The 21,328-nt window shown below is 39.4% G+C and overlaps 1 protein-coding gene across 3 annotated transcripts; it reads left to right on the forward strand.

The window, feature by feature from the left end:
* Positions 1-301: 301 nt before the first annotated feature.
* PARP11 (poly(ADP-ribose) polymerase family member 11) lies at positions 302-16,002 on the forward strand. 3 transcript variants are annotated; one of them, XM_065742364.1, is made up of 8 exons: positions 302-434; positions 3,689-3,817; positions 3,913-4,033; positions 4,311-4,386; positions 5,782-5,854; positions 5,936-6,066; positions 13,458-13,609; positions 15,312-16,002. In XM_065742364.1, exons 1-8 carry the CDS (start codon positions 399-401, stop codon positions 15,623-15,625), a joined length of 1,032 nt encoding a protein of 343 aa, XP_065598436.1. In that variant the 5' UTR covers positions 302-398; the 3' UTR covers positions 15,626-16,002. The 3 variants fall into 3 exon arrangements, with proteins under 3 accessions (XP_065598436.1, XP_065598437.1, XP_065598438.1); XM_065742365.1 differs by lacking the exon at positions 3,689-3,817 and having other exon boundaries at positions 303-434; XM_065742366.1 differs by lacking the exons at positions 302-434; positions 3,913-4,033 and having other exon boundaries at positions 3,712-3,817.
* Positions 16,003-21,328: the final 5,326 nt, after the last annotated feature.

Genomic DNA, 21,328 nt, shown 5'->3' on the forward strand with positions numbered 1-21,328 from the left:
AGAATGCATCAGATGGTACTTAAAAGATTGCCAAAGACCCTACAACTGACAAACAAATGACACACAACTCCAGGGAGACCAGCCCACCGCGCCACAGCACCACACAGCGCCACTCGTTGCTCTCTCTCTCCCTGATACAAGACAACAGCTCCCTTACCTCATAGGTCAACCCCGCCTACACCGCTACAAGTTTGCATACCAGGCCTCGCCTCTCTACGTGACGAAACGATATAGCGTTGTCTGTAAAAACTGTAGCCCCCTCCCTTTTCTTCTGCCATCGGTAACGGAAGCGCCCGGAGTGTAATCAGTGACGTCACCTGCAGTGCTACGATTAGCCTCTTTCCTTCTCCCCCGCCCCCTCCTCTAACACGTACACTCCTCCTCACCCTCCGGCCAACATGTGGGGAGCGAACTCGGGGTGGGCGGCAGATGCGGTGAGTGCGCGCGGGAGGGGGATGAGGGAAATAACCGCGCCTTTCTATATGCTCCTCACCCATCTCCTCGCTACGCGCTCGCTGCCGTTTTCTGGCCTGCCCCGCTTCAGACCACCGTACCCGCCGCAGGCGTGGGAAGCGACTGCGTTGCAACAGTATAGAGGCGGAGGGGATGGTGGTGTAGGCCGCCATCTTCTTCACTTTTGGGGGGAGCACAGGAGATAGATGGGGAGGTAGTGGTGAACGGATTAGTGCTTTCCTCCTTACAAGAGTGCCCCTCTGTACTATGAAACGGGAAGTGGTGATGCAGCTCCGGAGGATATCACGTGTTGTGCCCTGTACTTCTGCTAATGCAGTTCTTCCTTCTCAACCCCACTTCGCAGCCCTGCACTCTTGTTGAATCAAAAGTCGCCTGATCATGTACTTTCCTAAGAGGTCACAGGCCATGGTGCTTCTGGTGCTCAAGTCAGGACATTAGATAACGTTTGTAGGCAAAACACCTTGACAGCAATGAAGTATAATTCTCTAAATGGACACAAGAAGCCAGCACACCTAGGTGCTCTTTGAAACGTGTTTCTTGAAGCTTAAAAGAACTAATAGGTAATTGAGGTTAGCAGTAACAACAAAGCCATGTTAGTTGTAGCTCAACACACAGGTGTTCTTCAGGAGGAGAATTTTTTTTGTCAAAAGTAGTAGTGTTGACTTTAAGACATTTATGGTACAAATGGGGCCATTTTTTAAAAGTGATGTTAATGGGAATCAACTTATGTTAGCAATAGCATTGCTAATAAAATTCTCATTGCTACATCTTTGATAGTTAATGTCGTCTCATCCAGAAAGTCCGCTCATTGTGCCTGTGTTCATAGTTTTTGGACAAAAAGTTACATGTACCTTATAAATGGTATGTATGTGACCTTTAAGTTCATTGGTAAGCTGAGTAATTTTCTTCAAGCATTTTGGATTTGCATCACTTTTGAGAGCAGCTCTTTTGTTGTGTTTATGGATTTGAGTCACCCTTACTCAGAAGTATCTGGAATCTACTTGCTAACCCTGTACTTCCTGGCTAAAGGTAGTGCCTCTAGTGTGAATGTAGCATTTCTAAAGCTGTGGGAATACCTCTGTCATTGATAGTTTACTCTGGAAGCTGTGTACCTTCCAGATGCATAAAAGTGTGTTGATGGGGCACAGATGAAATTTCTGTTCATAACTTGTTTGAAAGCTGGTACTGATTTGAACAATCAGTTTCAAGGCCCTGAAGTAACATTGGCATATAGTCATTATCTGACAGTTGTGGTAGAAATATGAGGAAACCAAAGTTTACCCATAAAGCCTGAATTGCTTTCCTCTTAGCTGTTAAAGTGTGTGTAGTCTATAGTACATCAGCCTGTAGAAGAGAACAGGGTCAAATACTCATGTAAGCAGAAGAATCATATTGAAGGTGGAACTTGGTCATCAAAAGATATTGGCCAGTTGTGCTTCAGTACCAAGTGAATGTAGGCTCTATGGCTTTGTATTGCTGTGGAGAATGGAAAAGACAATGGTTTTCTTACTCTTACAAGGTATTTTTGCCATGTAGCTGATGTACCTTTAGTGTAGTTTTGCTGAAACTTGAGGTAGCTGTCCATATAGGTAGATTTGCATGCTTCCTTTTGTACTAAAGCAGTTTTGCCCACAAATTCTGCATTGTAGTTATGTTGTGAGGAAGTCACTCTCTGATTCCCCTGGTTTCCATTTATGTTTTTTGTAGTCCTTTGGAGTTTACGATGATAAAGAATTATTCCTCATTAGAGATGCAGACTTTAGCTGTTTCCATGATTGTTGCTGCAACAACCACAGAGCGAAAAATAAAGCAGAGTGGTGCTGGCAGTTCTCTACCCTCAGCTCCTGCCCCAGCAGCACTGACCAGGTGGTGCCTACTTCTAGATACTAGTGTATGCGTTCTTTAGATCACTGTATATTTTTTTCTGTGTTGAAGTGTTCAGGAAACAACTAAAGCATTCAGGATATTATCTGTACTTTATTTAACTTATTTATACTGGAGTGCATTGTTCTACTTGTTGAAAGAAAGAGTTTAGTTGAGGAAATGTTGGGAAGAGTGCCAGTCGTGGTTAACCAGTTTGTCTGGATGAATTGCTAGTACTTTCTGTGAGGAGGTCATACTTTTTCCTCTGAAAATTCCTTCTGTGCTTTGTATTTTGATGTTTGGTGGGAGGTTTCAAGGGTGGCACTGGTATATTAATCTACATATGTTATTAGCGTCAAGTACTTTCAGAGTTTTCCAGATTTTTATTGTTGAATGAGGAAGGGAACTGGCTAGGATTATTCTAAAAGTATAGCTGTTGGTAGGCATGAACTTACCTAGCCACTTTTTTAACTCACATAAACTAGTAATATCCATAGCATACTGTGGAATGGAATATCATAGTTTGCCATTTCTTTTATGAAGAAATTTCTCTTTAGCTTGTCATGAACTTAACACATGCAAACTTTGATGGGTATCTGCTCATGTAGGAAGAAAATGTCTTCAGTTAATTCCCATTCAGTTTTGCCATAATTTTATAGACCTGTGTTGTAACTTTTCCCCTGACTTTTTAAGTTCTCCTTGTCCTGAAGAACCCTAACTATGGTGGTAGTAGTAGTGTGTGTGAAAGGCACTCTTTTTTTTTGTTCCTTTCGTGTGATATGTTGTACCAGAACTGAGTGCCAGTAATTTTGTTGTATCATTTTTAAGTTGATGCAGTGTTGAGGAGCAGTGCACCTTGGACTCTATAGTTTCTTTTTTTTTTTTTTTCTAACATCTAACATCTGGTATGATCTCTTTTTGGGTGGTGAGTATCTAAGTAAATTTTTTCATCAAGCTATCCTGTATCCCCAACATCTTATTCCTAAGTTGTAACTTTGACCCCGTTGCGTTTATAATAAAGGATTGTTCATAGGATTATCAGTATAAAATGTAGCACCTTTCTTTGATATGATAAAGCATATAAGCTCTTTCCTGTCTGGGCATGCTTGTGGACATAGGAGAAAGAGTTAGCTTTAAAAATGTTTAACTAATGTAAGGGATAATACTGAATAGATAGGAAATAGAGAAATTTCCTGTGTAAAAGAGGAAGTACCGTGGTTGGTTTTTTTTTTATTTAGTTGCAGATTCATTCTTTTATTATTTTTTATTCTGTAATGAATTTCTCAAATAATGTACTTTTGCAAAGAGTATCACAGAAAACTTTTTCTTTATACGTGTGTAAATATTTCAGGAAATGTTTCAAAGAACATCTGAAGAACTCTTTCCAAAGATGGAAAGTTCAGTTGAAGAGATGGATACCTCTGATACTCAGTGGGGCTGGTTTTATTTAGCTGAGTGTGGTAAATGGCATATGTTTCAGGTAACTACAAACGAAGTTATATTACTTATGACTTCTTTATGTCAAACTACCTATTGCTGAAAATGTCTAAATGTACTTTTTCATTTATTTTGAAGACTGATTCAAATAGTCATTGCTCAGTTAGCAGTGAAGATATTGAAAGGAGCTTCAGAACAAACCCATATGGTTCTGTTTCTTTTACTACTGCAAAATTTAACTACACACTAGACTTTTCAGGTATGTATATTCATAGGGTAAATTTAAATAACAGAGATGTCAGATACACCAATTCATTTGGTTTGTGTAGTGTTTGCAATTTTTGTCTGAAGCCAGTAATTTGATTTTTTTAAAATCTAAGATGTTGATTTCTTAATTGTTGAAATAAGAATTCCTTTCAAGCAACTTTTGATTTAGTAATGTTGTTTAAAAAGAAAAAAGAAAAACCCTCTTAGATGTTTCACACACTATAGATGAACACCAGAAACGTTTGTTTCAACTTTTGTTTTATGCTCAGAGATGAAGCAAACCAACCTAACTACCCTTAAGCAACGTCCAATAAAGCGAGCTCCCTTTTCTATCAGTGCTTTCAGGTAAGGAAATAAAATGAAGCCTCCTGATTTTGATTTTAATTCTGAGTTTTACAAAGTAAAATGAAACAAAAATGTTTTATATGGATTGTTTATTTCACTTTTTTCGTAAAATAATTTGAAAATTTGAGAAAGTTAGTAAAGTAAAGATGGGAGAAATTTTAGAGGGAGAGTAACAAAATGTTTTATTTATTTATTTATTGAGAAAATAATAATGTAATGAAAGAAGGAAGGCATACTGAATACTGATATCCTTTGGCAAGTTGCTTAAATTTGTATCTGACTTCAGCTGTTGAAGTCCCTTGCAATAAATAACCTGTTAAATAAGAATGGTTGATGATGAATTGGAGAAACAGCAGCAGAAAGAAATGGAGTAGTTTGTTCCAGTGTAACAATGACTTCTTAAATTAGTTAGAAGGAACACTGTGATGATGGAACGCTCTTATGATGTAATCTGCTAGTCAATAAATGGTAAACCAGTATACACAGTGAGAGCACTACAGATAAAGTTGATAATGTTGATATTTGAAAATTTATAACATTGTGGGTTACTTTTTCCAAGTAGTTCTTAAAAAAATTTTCAATTCTGAATGATTGTCTGGTTATATTTTCAAAAAGAAGTTTGACATTTGTAATAAATAATGTAGTAGAAATCATTTAACACTGACATTTGGGATGGGCTGTTTTTTGGGGTTTTTTTTGAAGTGTCAGCTGTTTTTCTGTGTTTGCTGATGTGTACATGCAATAATCTTGCAATTCAACTTTTTTTATGTTTATTGAACAATTGCCTTCAATACTTTCAATACTTCAGTCAACATACTCTCTTTTCACATGCTGACACCATTTTTTAATTTCAGATCGCTTCATTTAGTGTCTGTTTTCAGGCCTAAAGTTTCCATGTACATGCTTAAAATACTTTCTTTTTTGTTAAATCTACTATTAGTTTTCAGTTGTGTATATCTAACATAACGACTAGGTCTTCAAGTGAAGGCCCAATTTTCAGACTTAGACTAGTTATAATTCCTGACACATTGAATGTTCAGGCTATATCTGCACTGTCACTTTTCTAGATTAGTGTTACTCTCCTGATGCTGCAGATTTCTCTGACTATTCTTTTTAATTTAACTTTGTATTTTTTCTTGGATAGATGATGTAATAGCATTATTACCACTGTTTGTTTGTAATAAACTAAGCCATAATTTTAATACAAAATAAATCCTTCACCTTTGACCTTACCTGCTGACAACAGACTTTTTTTTAGAATTAAATACTAAGTAGTTTTGTGTTAACTTTTTTTTTCCCCATACTCTGTTGCTTTTTCCAAACAAGTTCAACTGAAGTAGGAAAATGCCTCTTGTACTTCTTGTGATGTGCTCTTACCTTTTTTTTTATTTGAAGTTTCATCTGCGAAAATGAATCCATCCCTATGCCTTCACATTGGGAGAATGTAAATCCTGAGGAGCCATATCAGGTAAGAATTGGTGTGCCAGCTGGAAAACACGTAATGAAATAGTACATTATGTTGTAATCATACTAACTTCTTTTTTTCCAGCTTATTCCTTTGCAAAAGAAAACAAATGAATACAATGAAGTTTCTAGTCTCTTTGGAAAAACAATGGATAGTCACCGAATAAAAAGAATAAAGAGAATACAAAATCTAGACTTGTGGGAGTTTTTTTGCAGGTGAGATTATTTTTAAAACCAACAGTCCTAGGATTGTTAACAGAGCAAGGCATGCAGTAAGAAGATGTTTAATTACTTGTATTATTGTGTAATTAAAATGTCTTTTATCATTTTTCTTTATTTGTTTATTTCTCAATTTCTGACAGTCTTGAAAACAGTATTTGAAGACTAACTTCTACAGGTGCAGAACTGTAATGCTTGTGTAACTGCATTATATATCTATATCTAACACAGATGAAAGTGATGCATTGCAATATGTTGAAATTTATCTCTTTGAAGTATTGTAATGCAAGAAGTTGCATATGAATTGGTATGTAGTCTTACTGTCACAAGCCTGAAGTTTACAGTTGTTTAAAAAAAAAGAATTAAGAGTGGTAGAGCCATTTACTGCTGCTTCTAGAATGGGACTGAAATTAATCATAACATTGAGCATAGAGGATTGATTTCTGACTTTGTAGCCATATTATTAACCATTCCAAGATTAAAAAAAAATAATAAAATTGTGCTGCATTTGGCACATTATACCTTTTCTTACAGTAACTTCAATTTTTTGGAAAACATTGGAAAATTTATTTTTTACTTTAGCATTTCTATAAATAGTTTTATATGAACTAAACCTTTCTTTCACTGTGAAAAGGCAAAGATGTTTCTATCTATGTAGAAATGTCAACTTCTAAAGAGTAATGACATGCTGAGCTTTTTTAGTTTCATGACTGATTTTAAGTATAGGAAGTATTTAAGCAGTAACTAATTGGACAAGTGGTAAAGGATATGTATACATAGCAGCAAGTAGACTTATTAACCTGTCAATATCTTTTGGCTGTGTTGACAAGGATGGTACCAGTTTTTTTGTAACGCCTCCAAGTCTGAGTTTACTGTGTTCAAGTGAGATCAGTGTTCAGAATATTCATGTGGTAGAGACCCATACTTCTTCATGATAAAGTAAGGAGAAAAAAAGGTTTTTTTCTGTACTGGCTTTTGTGTGTTGAATTCTTAATGATCTCTAGAACACTTGTAATTTGTCTGATTTCTCAACTTTATGAAATACAGAACAGATTTAAGTGTCCATTTAGCATATATTCATGTCATTTCTTCAAGTTTCTAGTTAAACACTTAAGTAGTTTTGTGTTAAGTGGTTGTTTTCATTTGCTACAAAAGCAATTTCTAACTAATTTTCTTTTCATGTTGTGTTGACCTGGAAGAACTAGAAGTAGTGAGTTTCCGTGTATCAGGTTTTAATTATTAAGGCTTAATTGCTTGGCCTTGTGATTTAACAGCCACCTTTCTATAAATAAATTTCTGTAGATATATGTATACCATCTCAATTCATAATTTTTTGAGAAGAGATAGCAAGCAGACTTCAAATGTCCTCTGTGTCTCCAGTGCAGATAATGGGGGCAGGGATGGGGAGGTGAGGAAAGAACTTCTTTGCTTATATAAGGAACAGATTTAATTTGAAGAAGATACTAGTTTACCCAGCTAATCAATCAGTGAGCGGAATGCATGGATTATGAACTTAGAATTTATGTGTGCTAGGCTAAAATGTTTTTTAAGTAGAAAACTGAAAATGAGAATTTGAATTTCATACACGAGGAGTATTACATTAAGAGTTTTTACACATCAGGTGAATTGCTATAGAACTAATTAAAGTTCTAAAAAGCATCCTTTTTCTATGGAGAAAATTGTGTTTTAAAATGTTTTTTCTTTGTGGCAAAAATACAGGTAACATAATAAAGGTTACTAGAATGTGTGTATGCAATTGAGATTTAAGTGCTTTTCTTGTGCCCCTATTGAGGGTCATCCAGATCATCCAGTCCAACCATTCACCCATCACCAGTAGCTCCTGCTAAACCATGTCCCTCAACACAACATCCAAACGTTCCTTGAACACCCCCAGGGTCGGTGACTCTACCACCTACCTAGGCAGGTGTAAGTAAAGGTTTTTGTGTGTTACTGTTCTGCTCTTTGGACTGCATAGGCTTACACACACTAGTGTGAAGAAATTATTGCCCAGTACTGCGTTACAGAAAAGCGGGTATTACAGCATTTCAAATTCACTGAAAGTTCTGGTGTACCATGAGGGATTGCAAGAACAACAGAGGATGAATCTTAATATGTAGGTGCATGCATCCCTGTTTGGAATTGCAGAGGAGCAGAGCAAGTAGAAAAGGATGTTTGGTCAGTGAGATTGTTGCCCTTGTATAGAAACAGCCTGTGTGCTGGCATGTATACAAACAGCATGTCACTAAGTATTGTAAAGTTTTGCCTTAGGATTCTCCTTTATTGAGTGAACTGGCTGTATGAGAGCTTACTGGGTGGTGGATCAGCTTAGTTTTGTTTTACTGGATTAGTTTATCACTGCTGGTGAAAACAATTAAGATAATTTTTAGAATGGCTAAACTCTTTAAGAGGTGGAATTGAGTTCTGCTTCAAATCAACAAAAAATTTTGCTGTGACATTTCTGTAGAACCAGTTTTTATGGTATACTCTGTACATTCTACTGTGAGAAAGGTTTGCTACATTTGTGTTTTTGAGAAAGTGTTATGTTTCAATTGTTAAGGTCTGTGTCTAAATATGAGCGTTGCTTGAATGGTTATTTGCAATATCATCAAAACATATTTAGAATAGAATCACCAAGGTTGGAAAAGACCTAAAGATCATCCAGTCCAACCATTCACCCATCACCAGTAGCTCCTGCTAAACCATGTCCCTCAACACAACATCCAAACGTTCCTTGAACACCCCCAGGGTCGGTGACTCTACCACCTACCTAGGCAGCCCATTCCAGTGCCTGACCACCCTTTCAGAGAAGTAGTATTTCCTAATGTCCAGCCTAAATCTCTCTTGGCACAGTTTAAAGCCATTCCCTCTAGTCCTATCACTAATTACATGAGAGACGAGGCTGATCCCCAGCTCACCACAGCCCCCCTTCAGGAAGTTATTAGAGAACAGCAAGATCTCCCCTGAGCCTCCTCTACTCCAGGCTGAACATTCCCAGCTCCTTCAGCTTCTCCCCATAAGGCCTGTGCTCCAGACCCCTCACCAACCTTGTTGTCCTTCTTTGAACACATTCCAGAGCCTCAGTGTCTTTCCTGCAGTGAGAGGCCCAAAACTGAACACAGTACTCAAGGTGCAGCCTCACCAGTGCTGAGTACAAGTGGACAATTACTTCTTTGTTCCTGCTGGCAGCACTGTTTCTGTTGCAAGCCAGGATGCTATTGACCTTCTTGTCCGCCTGGGTACACACTGTCGGCCCATGTTCAGCTGAGCATCAAACAACCCCAGGTCTGTTTCCTCTATGCAGTCTTCCAGCCATTCTGCCCTAAGCCTGTAATGTCGCCTGGGGTTGTTGTGGCTAAAGTGCCAGACTCGGCATTTGTTCATGTTGAACCTCATCCCATTGGCTTCAGCCCAACACTCCAGCCTGTCCAGATCCCTCTGTAGGGCCTCACTACCCCCAGGCAGATCAACGCTTCCAGCCAATTTGGTGTCATCTGCAAACTTACTGAGGGTGCGCTCAAATCCTTCATCTGGGTCATCAATAAAGACATTGAAGAGCACAGGCCCCAGCACTGACCTCTGAGGAACACCACTTGTGACCAGTTGACAGCTGGATTTAACTCCATTCACCATCACTCTCTGGGCCTGGCCTTCCACCCAGCTCCTTACCCAGCCAAGAGCATACCTGTCCAAGCCATGGGATGCCAGCTTCTGCAGGAGAATACCATGGGAGACTATGTCAAAGGCTTTGCTGAAGTCTAGGTAGAATACCTCAACAGCCTTTCCCTCATCCACCAGATGTGTCACTAGGTCATAGAAGGAGATCAGATTGGTCAAACAGGACCTGCCCTTTGTGAACCCATGCTGGCTGGGCCTGATCCCCTGGTTGTCCTGCACACGTGCCACCTGATCTCCCTCAAGACAATCTGCTCCATAACCTTCCCTGGCACCAAAGTCAGGCTAATAGGCCTGTAGTTCTCCAGATCCTCCTTACAATCTTTTTTGTAAATGGGAGTCATGTTGGCAAGCCTCCAGTCTTCTGGGACCTCACCAGTTAACAAGGAGCTCTGATAGACGATGGAAAGTAGCTTGGCTATCACCTCCGCCAGTTCCCTCAGCACTCTTGGGTGAATCTCATCCATCCCCATGGACTTGTGGCAGTCCAGTTGGAGTAGTAGGTCTCTTTCCTCCTGAGTCATGGGAGGTTTAGTCTGTTCCCCAGGTGAGACTACCAGATCAGAGGGTGGGGTACCCTGAGTATAACTGGTCTGACTTTTAAAGACAGTTACGAAGAAGGCATTCAGAACCTCCACTTCTTCCTTGTCCTCAGTGGTCACATTCCCAGCCTCATCCAGCAAAGAGTGGAGATTCTTGTTTTTCCTCCTCTTACTATTTATAGAAGAGTTTCTTGTTACTTTTTACCCCAGCGGCCCAGGTTGAGTTCAAGCTGGGCTTTTGCCTTTCTCATTTTTCTCCTGGAGCCTCAAGAATCACTCCCTATTCATCCATGTCAGACTTCTTCCCCGCTGGCTCATTTTGCAGCTCAGGGGGACCGCTTGCTCCTGCACCTTTAAGGCTTCCTTCTTGAAGAGTGACCAGCCATCTTAGACCCCTTTAGTCTCTAAGACTGAATCCCAGGGGACTCCCCCTACTAGTCTTCTGAACAATTCAAAGTCCACCCTCCAGAACTCCAAGGTAACAGTTTTGCTGTTCCCCCTTCAGGCTCCACCAACAATCAAGAACTCTACCATTTTGTGGTCACTCTTTCTAAGACAGCCCACAGCCTCCACGTTTCCCACCAGACCTCTGCTTATGAACAGCAGGTCTAGCGGGGTAGCTCCTCTCATGGGTCCTCTCACCATCTGCATCAGGAAGTTATCCTCTATGTATTCCAGAAACCTCTTAAACTGCTTCTTCTGTGCTGTGTTGTACTTCCAGCATGTGTTGGGGAAGCTGAAGTCTCCCATGAGGACAAGGGCAGGCAACTGCGCTGCTCCTGCCAACTGCTTGTAGAACACCTCTTCATCCTGGTTTGACGGTCTATAACAGACGCCTATCAGGATGTCTGCCTTGTCATCCCTTCTCCTGAGTTTTACCCATAGGGATTCAACCTTATCGTCCCCAGTCACAAGCTCAGTAACATGAAAGCATTCTCTAATATAGAGCCACGCCACCACCCCTCCTTCCTTGCCTGTCATTCCTGAAGAGTTTGTAGCCATCCATTGCAGCACTCCAGTCATGGGAGCAGTCCCACCATGTTTCCATTATGGCAGCTAGGTCATAGTTAGCCTGCTGTACAATGGCTTCCAACTCTTTTTCTTTGTTGCCCATGCTGCGTGCATTGGTGTAGATGGACCTCAGCTGAGCCCCTTGCCTCACCCCTAATCCCATTACCACTTTGTCTGTTTTAATAGTTACTGGATTTTAAATCATGAAATTAGCTGCTTGGAGATGCGAAGGACAGTTAGAAAACGTTTTGGCACAACTAATGATACACATTTTTATTGGAAAAAATTCCTACAATTATAATAATTCCTATAGCATAGGAAGTTCCGCACAAATGTGCACAATAACTTCTTTATGGTGAGGGTGACGGAGCACTGGCACAGGCTGCACAGGAGGGTTGTGGAGTCTCCTTCTCTGGAGGTATTCAAGACCCGCCTGGACGCCTACCTGTGCGACCTGGTGTAGGGAACCTGCTTTGGCAGGGGGGTTGGACTCGATGATCTCTAGAGGTCCTTTCCAATCCCTACGATTCTGTGATTCTGTGAGTTCTGTTTCAAAAGAGGTTGAAGCTTCCTTTTTACTTTGTTCGAGATCACCAGCCAACAATAGAGGGAGACTGACTGAAAAACATTCAGATATTCATTGATGGTTGCCCTTAGTTCAGAAGTATTGCATCACACGAGTGGCTTTCTTAAGATAAAGGGAATCTTGACTCTGTTTTGTCAAAATGTTTACAGAGTGGAACTTGAGTGATGAGGACCTCTGTGCCTCTGACATTTATGTCAAAATTGAGATCGTTAGTGAAAACTCCCAGATGTCTTTGAGTTTATACTGATGTTATTTAGATTTGGAAAACTGTTTTAAAATAATAATCATCATTAAAAAAAGTTGTTAAGATACTTTTTAGTTAGTTACTTCACACTTAATAAAAATACAAAAGGTTAAAAATAAGTACTGCAAGATGTCATTTCCTTTGAATCACAGAATTCTAGGGGTTGGAAAGGACCTCTGGAGATATGTAGTCCAATCCCACTGCAAAGCAGGGGAGGATCATCTCCCTTGACTTAACTGCCCATGCTTTTTTTAATGCACTCCAGGATCCCATTGGCCTTCCTGGTCACCAGGGCACTCTGCTGGTGCATAGCCATCCACCAGGACACCCAGATCCCTCTCCTCAGAGCTCCTCTCCAGCAGGTTGTCCCCCAACCTCTACCAGTGCATGTGATTATTCCTCCCTAAATGTATTTGAAATGTATTTATTAATAAATCATAAATAAAATAATTGCAATGTAATACCTTTAATATGGTGATGAATCTTTGCTGCCTCCCTCTTTCTCTGGACTTGGTTGATAGGAGATTGGTGTATCTAAACTTTATGCCCTGAGAATGCCTCCCCAGTTCATGTCTGCGCTACAGTTAGAATCAGATTGCTTAATTTCTTAACCTGCTTTTTTTCTGCAGCTGCTGTGGATTTTTTTTAATAGAAAATTCAGGTACATAGAGAAGAAAAAAGCTATGATACATCTTAGCTTTGTACATGTTCCATGGCTTTTTGCTCATAAGTCTGTAATACAGGGTCGTCTGTTGTTCAAAAGCTGATTTTTTTCTCTTCTTTAATGTTCTTTAATGGTGTAACACAAGACTTGTTTATTCTAGAAAGTACATGAACCATAAATTCAGAAAATCATGGCTGTGTTGGTAATTTTGCCTGAACATTTAGATACTTTTATTTTTAATGGTTTTATTTTGTTATTTTACTGGGATAACGATAATCCACTAAGATGCAGTTTATGCAGTTGAAGAGAACAAAAACAACAGCCAAATAATAGATTTTTTTTTCTCAGAGTCTATGTGGAAAAAATGACTATACTGAAGCTATCACATGAATAGAATTGATGAAATTTTTTTAGAAGACCTTTTTTTCCTAACCTTAGATTACTTTTGAAAATAGTTTAGAGCTTCCAGACATGATTTTAAACATTAAGACACTATAAGACGTCGACACCTTAAGAATTCTAATCTCTTTTAAAATATGAAATCAGACACTTGCAAAAGTGAAATTTTTGAAGCGTTTTAAGTTTGTCACCTCTCTGCAGTGTTTTCAGAGTAGGAATTTAATTGTTTTGTACAAATGCTTATAATACTGTATTGTATGTTCTCTGCAGGAAAAAAGCTCAGCTGAAGAAGAAAAGAGGTGTCACAACTATTAATGAGCAGATGTTATTTCACGGCACCAGTAATGAATTTGTAGAAGCAATATGTATTCATAACTTTGACTGGAGAATAAATGGGATCCATGCTGCTGTATATGGAAAAGGTAATTATTTTTTCACATATAGCAATATGGCAATCTGAACAGTTCAATATTTAGTGTTCCTTAGAGAATGTTCTTCATGATGTACTCTCGTGTTTTTCGAGGAGGCATTTAATATAGCTCTGTTATTACATCAAGTGTAGTTAAAGTCAAAGTACAGTACATAGTGTAATTGGCATAACTGGCTTGTAGGACTTGGGAGTGGGGTCAATGAAGGATGAACTGCAAAACAGTTCACAAGGAAAGTCTCCCTGCTAAACTATTTACACATAATACTTGCTCATTTTATGTGTGTTGCTCTAAAAGTACTGTTTCCTGTTTATTTCCATGGAAACTACAACAGATCCAAAGAGCACAATAACACAGTTTGATAGAGCACATTCTCTGCTACAAAACACTATTTTTCAACACCAGTCTTGAACAAGAGCCTGCCTATTGCACACATAAAAGTTGACACCAGCAGAGGTGACTCACTGTTTCACAGCTGCTGTGACAGTGTCATTAATAGCAAAAATGCTGCCGGTGCAGTCCATCTTTTATTGGCCCAAATAGATGGAAGAAGGTGCTAAATTTTGACTTTATGGTGGATGTGGTAGGACAGTCCAGTCAAGATTGGCAGTGTGCTACAAGGTCTTCAAACTAGTACAGGGTCTGGTGTTTCCATGTTGCAAGAGAAAGTTTGTCTTCTTCTCTGGCCTAACTCTGGAAGTTTGAGTCTTCAGTTTAGTCAGTATTGCAGTGTAGCAGTCAGAGTTGATAGTTCATCTGGATTCTGGGAAATCCAGAAGGCTCCCCCTGTCCGTATTCCAAAAGAAAGTCCACATCACTTTGCCTGCTGAGGTCAGTGCGCTGTACTTTTTCTTCAATGGGAAATTCACATCATCATTCCATATACTGCTGTTTTGACTTCAACTCAGAGTGGTGGAATAATATTTCTTTACCAGTAATTATGTGATCCAGGAAGCTGTCACCTTCAGCCTCGTTCCACAGGTCCTGACAAGTTTGTATGTGGTGTTAATTCTGTTTTGGTGTGAAATTTTGTGGGACCCAGGCACAAACTTTGCAGTGTTGCCACCATCATTTCCAATGCACTGAAGCTGATATTCAGCTTTGTACAGTTTCCTGGTCATAAAACAATGATTAGCACAGATGAACTGATCTGAAATGCCTTTCATTTCATGGTATGACAGCTGTTCAAGGCCATTTGTAACTTGGCCTGTCTTAAACTTTGCTGTCACCTACTGAAACGCACAATTCACTGCTTTGCTGTGTTAACATCCACTGTTTGGTCTCCATAAATATTGCAAGCATCAACAAACATCAGTGGATGCAATGTTTTTTCTATGTGGAGGAGTTCAGTGACACACCCTTGATTCATATGCATTTCCTTGTCAGTCACCATTTTGTCAGAATACTCCTCTGTCACATGACAACAGAATTTAGTGGAATATTAGTGAGAAGTTTCAACCTATGATGTCAATCCATCAACATACAGTTATACCTCTGACACTGTTGGCTAACTTAATAAAATATGAGGTATTACTTTTGGAGCAGCCTCTGGATCTTAATGATGAAGTAAAAAATCTTTGGGTTGCTAATAAACGTAGAAGAACAGACAATGTTCATCATCCTGGTACCTGTCTGTACACTAGAAGTTAACCTACCTTAATAAGAATATAATAAGAATTTGCTTTTTATTTGAAAGGGACCTACTTTGCAAGAGATGCATCATATTCCAGTCGCTTCTGCAAAGAGGATATGAAGCATGGTGATACTTTTCAAATTCACGGTGTGAATCCGCAACCTCATCTGCACAGACCAGATAAAGTCATGTTTCTTGCTCGTGTATTAACTGGCGACTATATCAATGGTGATTCAAAATACATGAGGCCTCCTTCAAGAGACGGAAGTTTTGTGAACTTGTATGACAGCTGTGTGGATAATACTTGGAACCCAAAGATATTTGTTATCTTTGATGCCAACCAAATCTATCCTGAGTACTTAATAGAATTCTGTTAAGTTTAATGAAGCTGAACTGAATATTTATGTCTTCTTGATACTTCTTTTCTTTTGCAAAGACAGCAACATAAAAACCTGAAGTGTGAAAGGACAGAGGTGAAAGAAAAGCTAGCATATGTTTATGAAGCTGCTAAATGTTTAAGATAGATTGCCCATCTGCTTTTAAAGATGTGTAAACAAACTTCACTAATGCCTTTTTCCAATGTAAGGGTGTATTACAAGTATGAAATTGCTTAGTGAATACATTAGTAAGTTTTTGTTCAAAGACAAGATTTATGTTCTGTGTTCTTAAAAATATATTGCAAGTAGTTATTTGTGTGGTAGTAATATGCTTGTAATACTGTATCTCTGTGGTTAAATAAACCTTTTATAAAGATTGTTTGTAGGACTTAAAGCCAAACCTGGATGACTTCTCTTGTGTATATGTATGTGTCTTTTGTAGTACACATTACAAGATGTACAGGACCTAATGATCAACAAAGCTGCTATGTTTAGCTTGAAGGTAAGCTTCAGTTATATCCTTGCTTGGTTACAAAACTTCTGCACTACAATTTCAAGTTTGTTTTTGACAGAAATGATGCCCTAAAGCTCTTGTGGTTGATAACTGTTCAGTGTATTATATTCAGTGCTGAGATGTCATCGCTGTCATATACCTTTCTGAGTTCTTGCCCTGTATTTTTGCCATATTGTTGTAGTATGTATGTGCATGCACATATTTGCATGTAGATTGCATTTTCTTGTCTGATCACTGTTTAAGAAGCACTCAGTGCTGGTATACTTGCTGTTACTGAAGTAAAGCTTTTAATCTGCTGTTACAAGAGAGGAAATATACATGGGGACTGAGGTAGAATACTTTGTAACAGGCCTGTATTTCTCCCATACTTCTCTTGCTTCTCTGAAGTGACATAACTCTGTATTAGTGTGGCAATTCGGAGGCTTGATCTTTGTGCAGCTAATTTTTTTTTTTTTTGGCTTGATTGCATTTCTTTTGCCATTGTTTAACAAAGACATAATCTGCTCACAGTGCTCATAAATTCACTTACATAATTTCTGTTACTTGTATAGTAGAAAAGCTTATGTCAGCAAGCTATACAGCAGGGATCGGATGTTGTTCCAAAAACACATATTACATTCCAAATAGTGTGGTCACAGGGGTGGTATCCTTGGGGGTTTTCAGAGCACCTTTTCATTTTTCTAGGCTTAGTTCTTGAGAACTAAAACCCTTGCTCAAACCCTTCCTCACTCCTTTAACTGGTGCCAACATGCCCAATCACAGCCAATCACAGCTGGCACCACAGGCTAGGGATGCCTGCGCTCTCAGTCTCACTCCAGTAGCTAGCAGTCAGTCCACTTTTACGGGTCTCCCCAGTAGCTGAAACTATGGGTTGGTTGCGCCCTTTCACATCCACAAGCTGTGGCCCCTCAAGCTACTAATGATTGGACCCTTGCTGTTGTACCCTTGTAATTGTTACCAGAGGCCAGGGGTGTCTCCTAGTCTTGACACCTGTAGCTGAAGTCACTTGCACACACAGATACCAGTAGCTGGCACATAGTACTTGTAGGACACATACACATAGGATAGAAGGTGAGATTACACAGAGCAATAGTTAAGGAGAGATTTAATAAGAAGATATGATGATATGGGACAGACTGTGATGATGAGGTACAGTCTGAGTAGCATACTGATCAGCTCTGTTTTATACATTGTCAGCTTCTCTTAATTTTAAATTACCTTTGTTCCTTAACAACTGCCAAGTCCAGGTTGATCTTCCGGTAAGTGGCATTTGTAGTTTCTTGTTAGCCTGTCAGTTTGCATGACTAACAAGTTTTGTTTGTTGTCATTGTCTCCATATTTGTTTTGCTAGGTCTTTATCTCTGTATATTTTATTTCTGATTTCCCCCTTTTTCCTTTAGTTTCCCAACTGTCAGAGTCCCTGATCAGATAATGGAAAAAACATTCTCACACTCTTACATGCCCTTATCAGTCGTACTGATAAGGTTCGTTCTCATCACTGCCTCCCTTACTATGTCAGCCAGGGTGGTGTTCCTGTATGTTCTTGTTTGCTTATGGCTTCCCTTCTACCTTACCCCTTCTGCACTGGAAAAGGTCCTTGACCAGGTATCCTTAAAGGCGTGAGCACTCTGCTTCTACATGCCCTTACAGATAATTGTGCCACATAATTTCTTAGTTGGAGAGGTCAGATTTTGTTACTGTGGTAAGAAGGCACATAGTATTTTCACCTGTTTACTTCCTGATTCCTGGACAAGAGACAGCTGAGGTGAACACAAAGATTGATAGCTTGCAATTTGTTTAGAATGGATCCTTTAGTTTTAAAGAGTCTGCTTGAAAGTATAGAAATAGGAGACCATCATGTGAATGGTGGAATAAACAAGAAAGAATATGTATGTACTGCAATGAAGAGTGCATGTACATTGGGAAAAGGATTATCTGATACAGAATTCAAAGAAAATAAACTTGGCTTATTCAGACATTGATCAGTTCCTTGGAATACTGTAAAATGAGTTTCTCTTCCTTATTTGCTTTGAGTTATGTATTTGACATCATTGACATGTTATGGACAGTAAACCAGCTGATCCTGGCAGTTGGCAGACGTTATCACATTTTAAAGATTTTATTTACAGCTACTAAAATTAGAATCACTTGCAAAAGAGATCATGACTGGCTTGAGGAAGAATTGTTTAACTCCACTCCTAGAAATAGCTTTCTGAAGCTATGCCTTTTTTAGCTATTGACTTTGTGCATTGGACACATCACCAGTTTCTGAGTTTATATTTTACCTGCCTGCAGCCTTAGGATGGCCATTGGGGATTTGTATTTGTTTTTGTATTTGTATTTGTATTTGTATCAGCCATTGTTTTAGTATTTTTCTTTTTAGAAAAACACAATTTTCAGTTAGAAGGGGATTAAAGAAGAATAAGAAAGTAGAAATCTGTCAGCATTTAGGAAACCTGCTTGATTTATGGGACAAGAGTATGCTTATCAGAAGGGAGATGTTTCAGCAGTGGTGACAGTGATTTGAAAGAGAAGTCACATTGTGGACAGCCATGCACAGCTGTCACATCATGAAGGGAAGGGCATCTCAACCAGCTCATCCATGCAAATTGTCAGATTGTGACCAGGTAATCCAGGTACAGAGCTGAATATCAGCTTCAGAAAAGATGCTGACAGCATTGGAATACTGCAGAGTTTGTGCCAGCTGTGTCCCACGAATTTTCACACCAAAAAAGAACAAAGACCATGAAGGAGAGCAATTTCCTTTGTAGCAGAGAATGTGCTCTATCAAATTGTGCTATTGTGTTCTATGGATCTGTTGTAGTTTCCATGGAAATAAATCGGAGGTATTATTTTTGGAACAACCTACATAGTTATCTTTTTAACAACTATTCATTTAAATGGAACCTTATTTGTGGAAGATGTGTGAATAAAATTGAACTTTTAGCTATCGGTGCAGTTCAGCTGTGCTGGGATCTTTGTAACAGTGGACACAGTTTACTCATTATAACTATAGGGGAATTTGTTCAAATATATAATTAGTGTTGGATTGCATCCACAGTATTTTTTCTTTAAGAAAGTATTCACTGTCTTCAGTGGCAGTAAGAGTGGTTTCTGGTTCATCAACCACTGGAATCTTGTGTATAAGTAATAGTGTAATGACACCTGTCTGTGAGAATTTCATCTTCTGTACAGATGGCTCCAGCTGATGCAATCCGTTGGGGCAAGTGAGGGTAGTTGGAGGAGCCCTAGCTCTCTGAGTCTGAAAGGGTTCTACAGACTTTTGAGGCCAGAATGGCAGTGGGGAGACCACTGTGAGTGAACAGTGAATCTGGAGTCAGACCAGTGGGTACACCCCATTTGCCTCTGGTGCCAGCAAATGGAGCAAGTGGAGTCCTAACATCAGTTACTGGAGCAAGTAGAGTGGGAGCAGCGTGTGTTCCCAAACAAGCTACTTGTGTTGAACCAGTGTGACTGAGGCAAATAAGAGCCCTTTACCAATGACTGGAGCGGGAACTGAGAGTCACAGATCTGTGTGCCTGTTGACGTCTGCTCTGGGGGCTGAGTGTCTCAGTCTTCCCAAGACTTGATGAACACAAGCGTGTTATGTATTCATTAGTAAACTTTAAGCTGGACTAGGTGATGAGTTAGGGAGGAGCCAGGGTCCAGGCATGTTATCTGGTATGCCCAAGAGGCTTGCAAATGTGGTATGCCCAAGGGATGAGTGTGTGAATGCGTGTATGTTTGTAGTGAACTTCAGGCTGGCAAGCTGGCAGTGTGAAGTATGTTGTGGTCCTGGGATCTGGGGAAGGGTAGTGGATGTACGGAGGGGCTGTGCTGGTACTTGTGGATCTCAGTGAGGTGCTGGATGTACAGAGGCCCATGCTAGGTACTTGGAGGATGTGCAAGTGGCTGTGTGTGTGTGTTTGTGAACCTAGAGAATGCTGTGTGCATGTCTTCAACAGTGAAGTTGTATCCAGATGAAAAGGAGGAAGGTGTCTTGACTGGGTCTCTATTTATCGAGTCCCATGTGTAAGTGCTATTGGAGGTAGTCCTTGACCAGGGCAGCCTGAAGTGACTGGTTGTGTCAATGACCTGTCTTTATCTGCATATGTGTGTGTGACTCAGGTACTTGCTCAGCTTTGCTACTGATTGAACCTGCAAAGGGAAAGCAGCAGCTGAGTCCCCAGTCCAGAGATACGGAGTCTCTACATAGCTGTGAAGGTTGGTGGAAGCAGCTGCACACTTACCATTCTTTACTCTTAACAGAAAAAAAAATCAATGCAAAATTAGTTTGAAGATTCCGGTGGCAATGTTGTATTTTTTTGTTATTTCAGAAATATGTTTGCTTAGCCTGAGAGAAGGGGATCATTGATCAATGATGGACTTGAGACTGCATACAGGCTACCTAAAAAATATAAGAGGAAGTAGGTTACCATAGATTAGTAAGATAATCTGGTTTGCTTTGAAGGCTACATAAGGTAGGAAATGCTGAGCTGCAATGGATAGTGCATAACAGAAGAACAATAGAATGAGAACAGAATGGATAATGAATGACAGAAGAATAGATTCCGTCTTCTCAAGGACACTGAAATAAGTAATATATTACTTATTTCATAAGTAAGATCTTTCTGCTTTTTTAACTATTGATTTTTGTGCTTTTCAACTTGTTAATCCACAATTTATTACTGCGTTGATGTTGCCTTACTGGAAGAAGTGCTTGTTTATGCAACAAAATTCAAAAATACCAACAATGTAATGTGCTAGTGTGGTTTAAAAAATTATTTCTAATGCAAATTATGTGGAAGGAAATACTTGTTAGTTTCCGTTTATTATACATTCTGCTTAAAGAATGGTCCATCTCAGAGTCCAAAAATTCAAGCAAAAGTGGCAGCATTTCTGCAAGGATGAATGAAGAATTCCTAACCAAACTCCAGTATTAAAAACAAAGCATACATGAAGCAGAAGCATGGTCAAGTGACCAGGGGGAAATACACAGACTGTCTTGACCATTCACAAACAAGTTTAGGAAAGCCAAATGGAAACCTGATGGTGAAATTGGCATGAGATGTGAAGGGCAAAAAACACTTATACAAGTAACAACAATAACAAAATATTAGGGGCCTGTTGCTGAGTGGGTCCAGGGACCTGGTGGCAAAGGACATGGAAAAGGCTCAGTGCTCTCTTAT

This window comes from Cyrtonyx montezumae, unplaced genomic scaffold (genome assembly GCF_038088225.1).
Source record: "Cyrtonyx montezumae isolate F1298 unplaced genomic scaffold, pur_monq_1.0 scaffold_3, whole genome shotgun sequence".
NCBI classification, from domain to species: Eukaryota; Metazoa; Chordata; class Aves; order Galliformes; family Odontophoridae; genus Cyrtonyx; species Cyrtonyx montezumae.

Coding starts and splice junctions, on each gene's coding strand:
- PARP11 (XM_065742364.1), top strand. CDS start 399: ATGTGGGGAGCGAACTCGGGGTGGGCGGCAGATGCG. Junction 3,818..3,912: donor GTAAATGGCATATGTTTCAG/GTAACTACAAAC, acceptor TTTATTTTGAAG/ACTGATTCAAATAGTCATTG. Junction 5,855..5,935: donor ATCCTGAGGAGCCATATCAG/GTAAGAATTGGT, acceptor CTTTTTTTCCAG/CTTATTCCTTTGCAAAAGAA.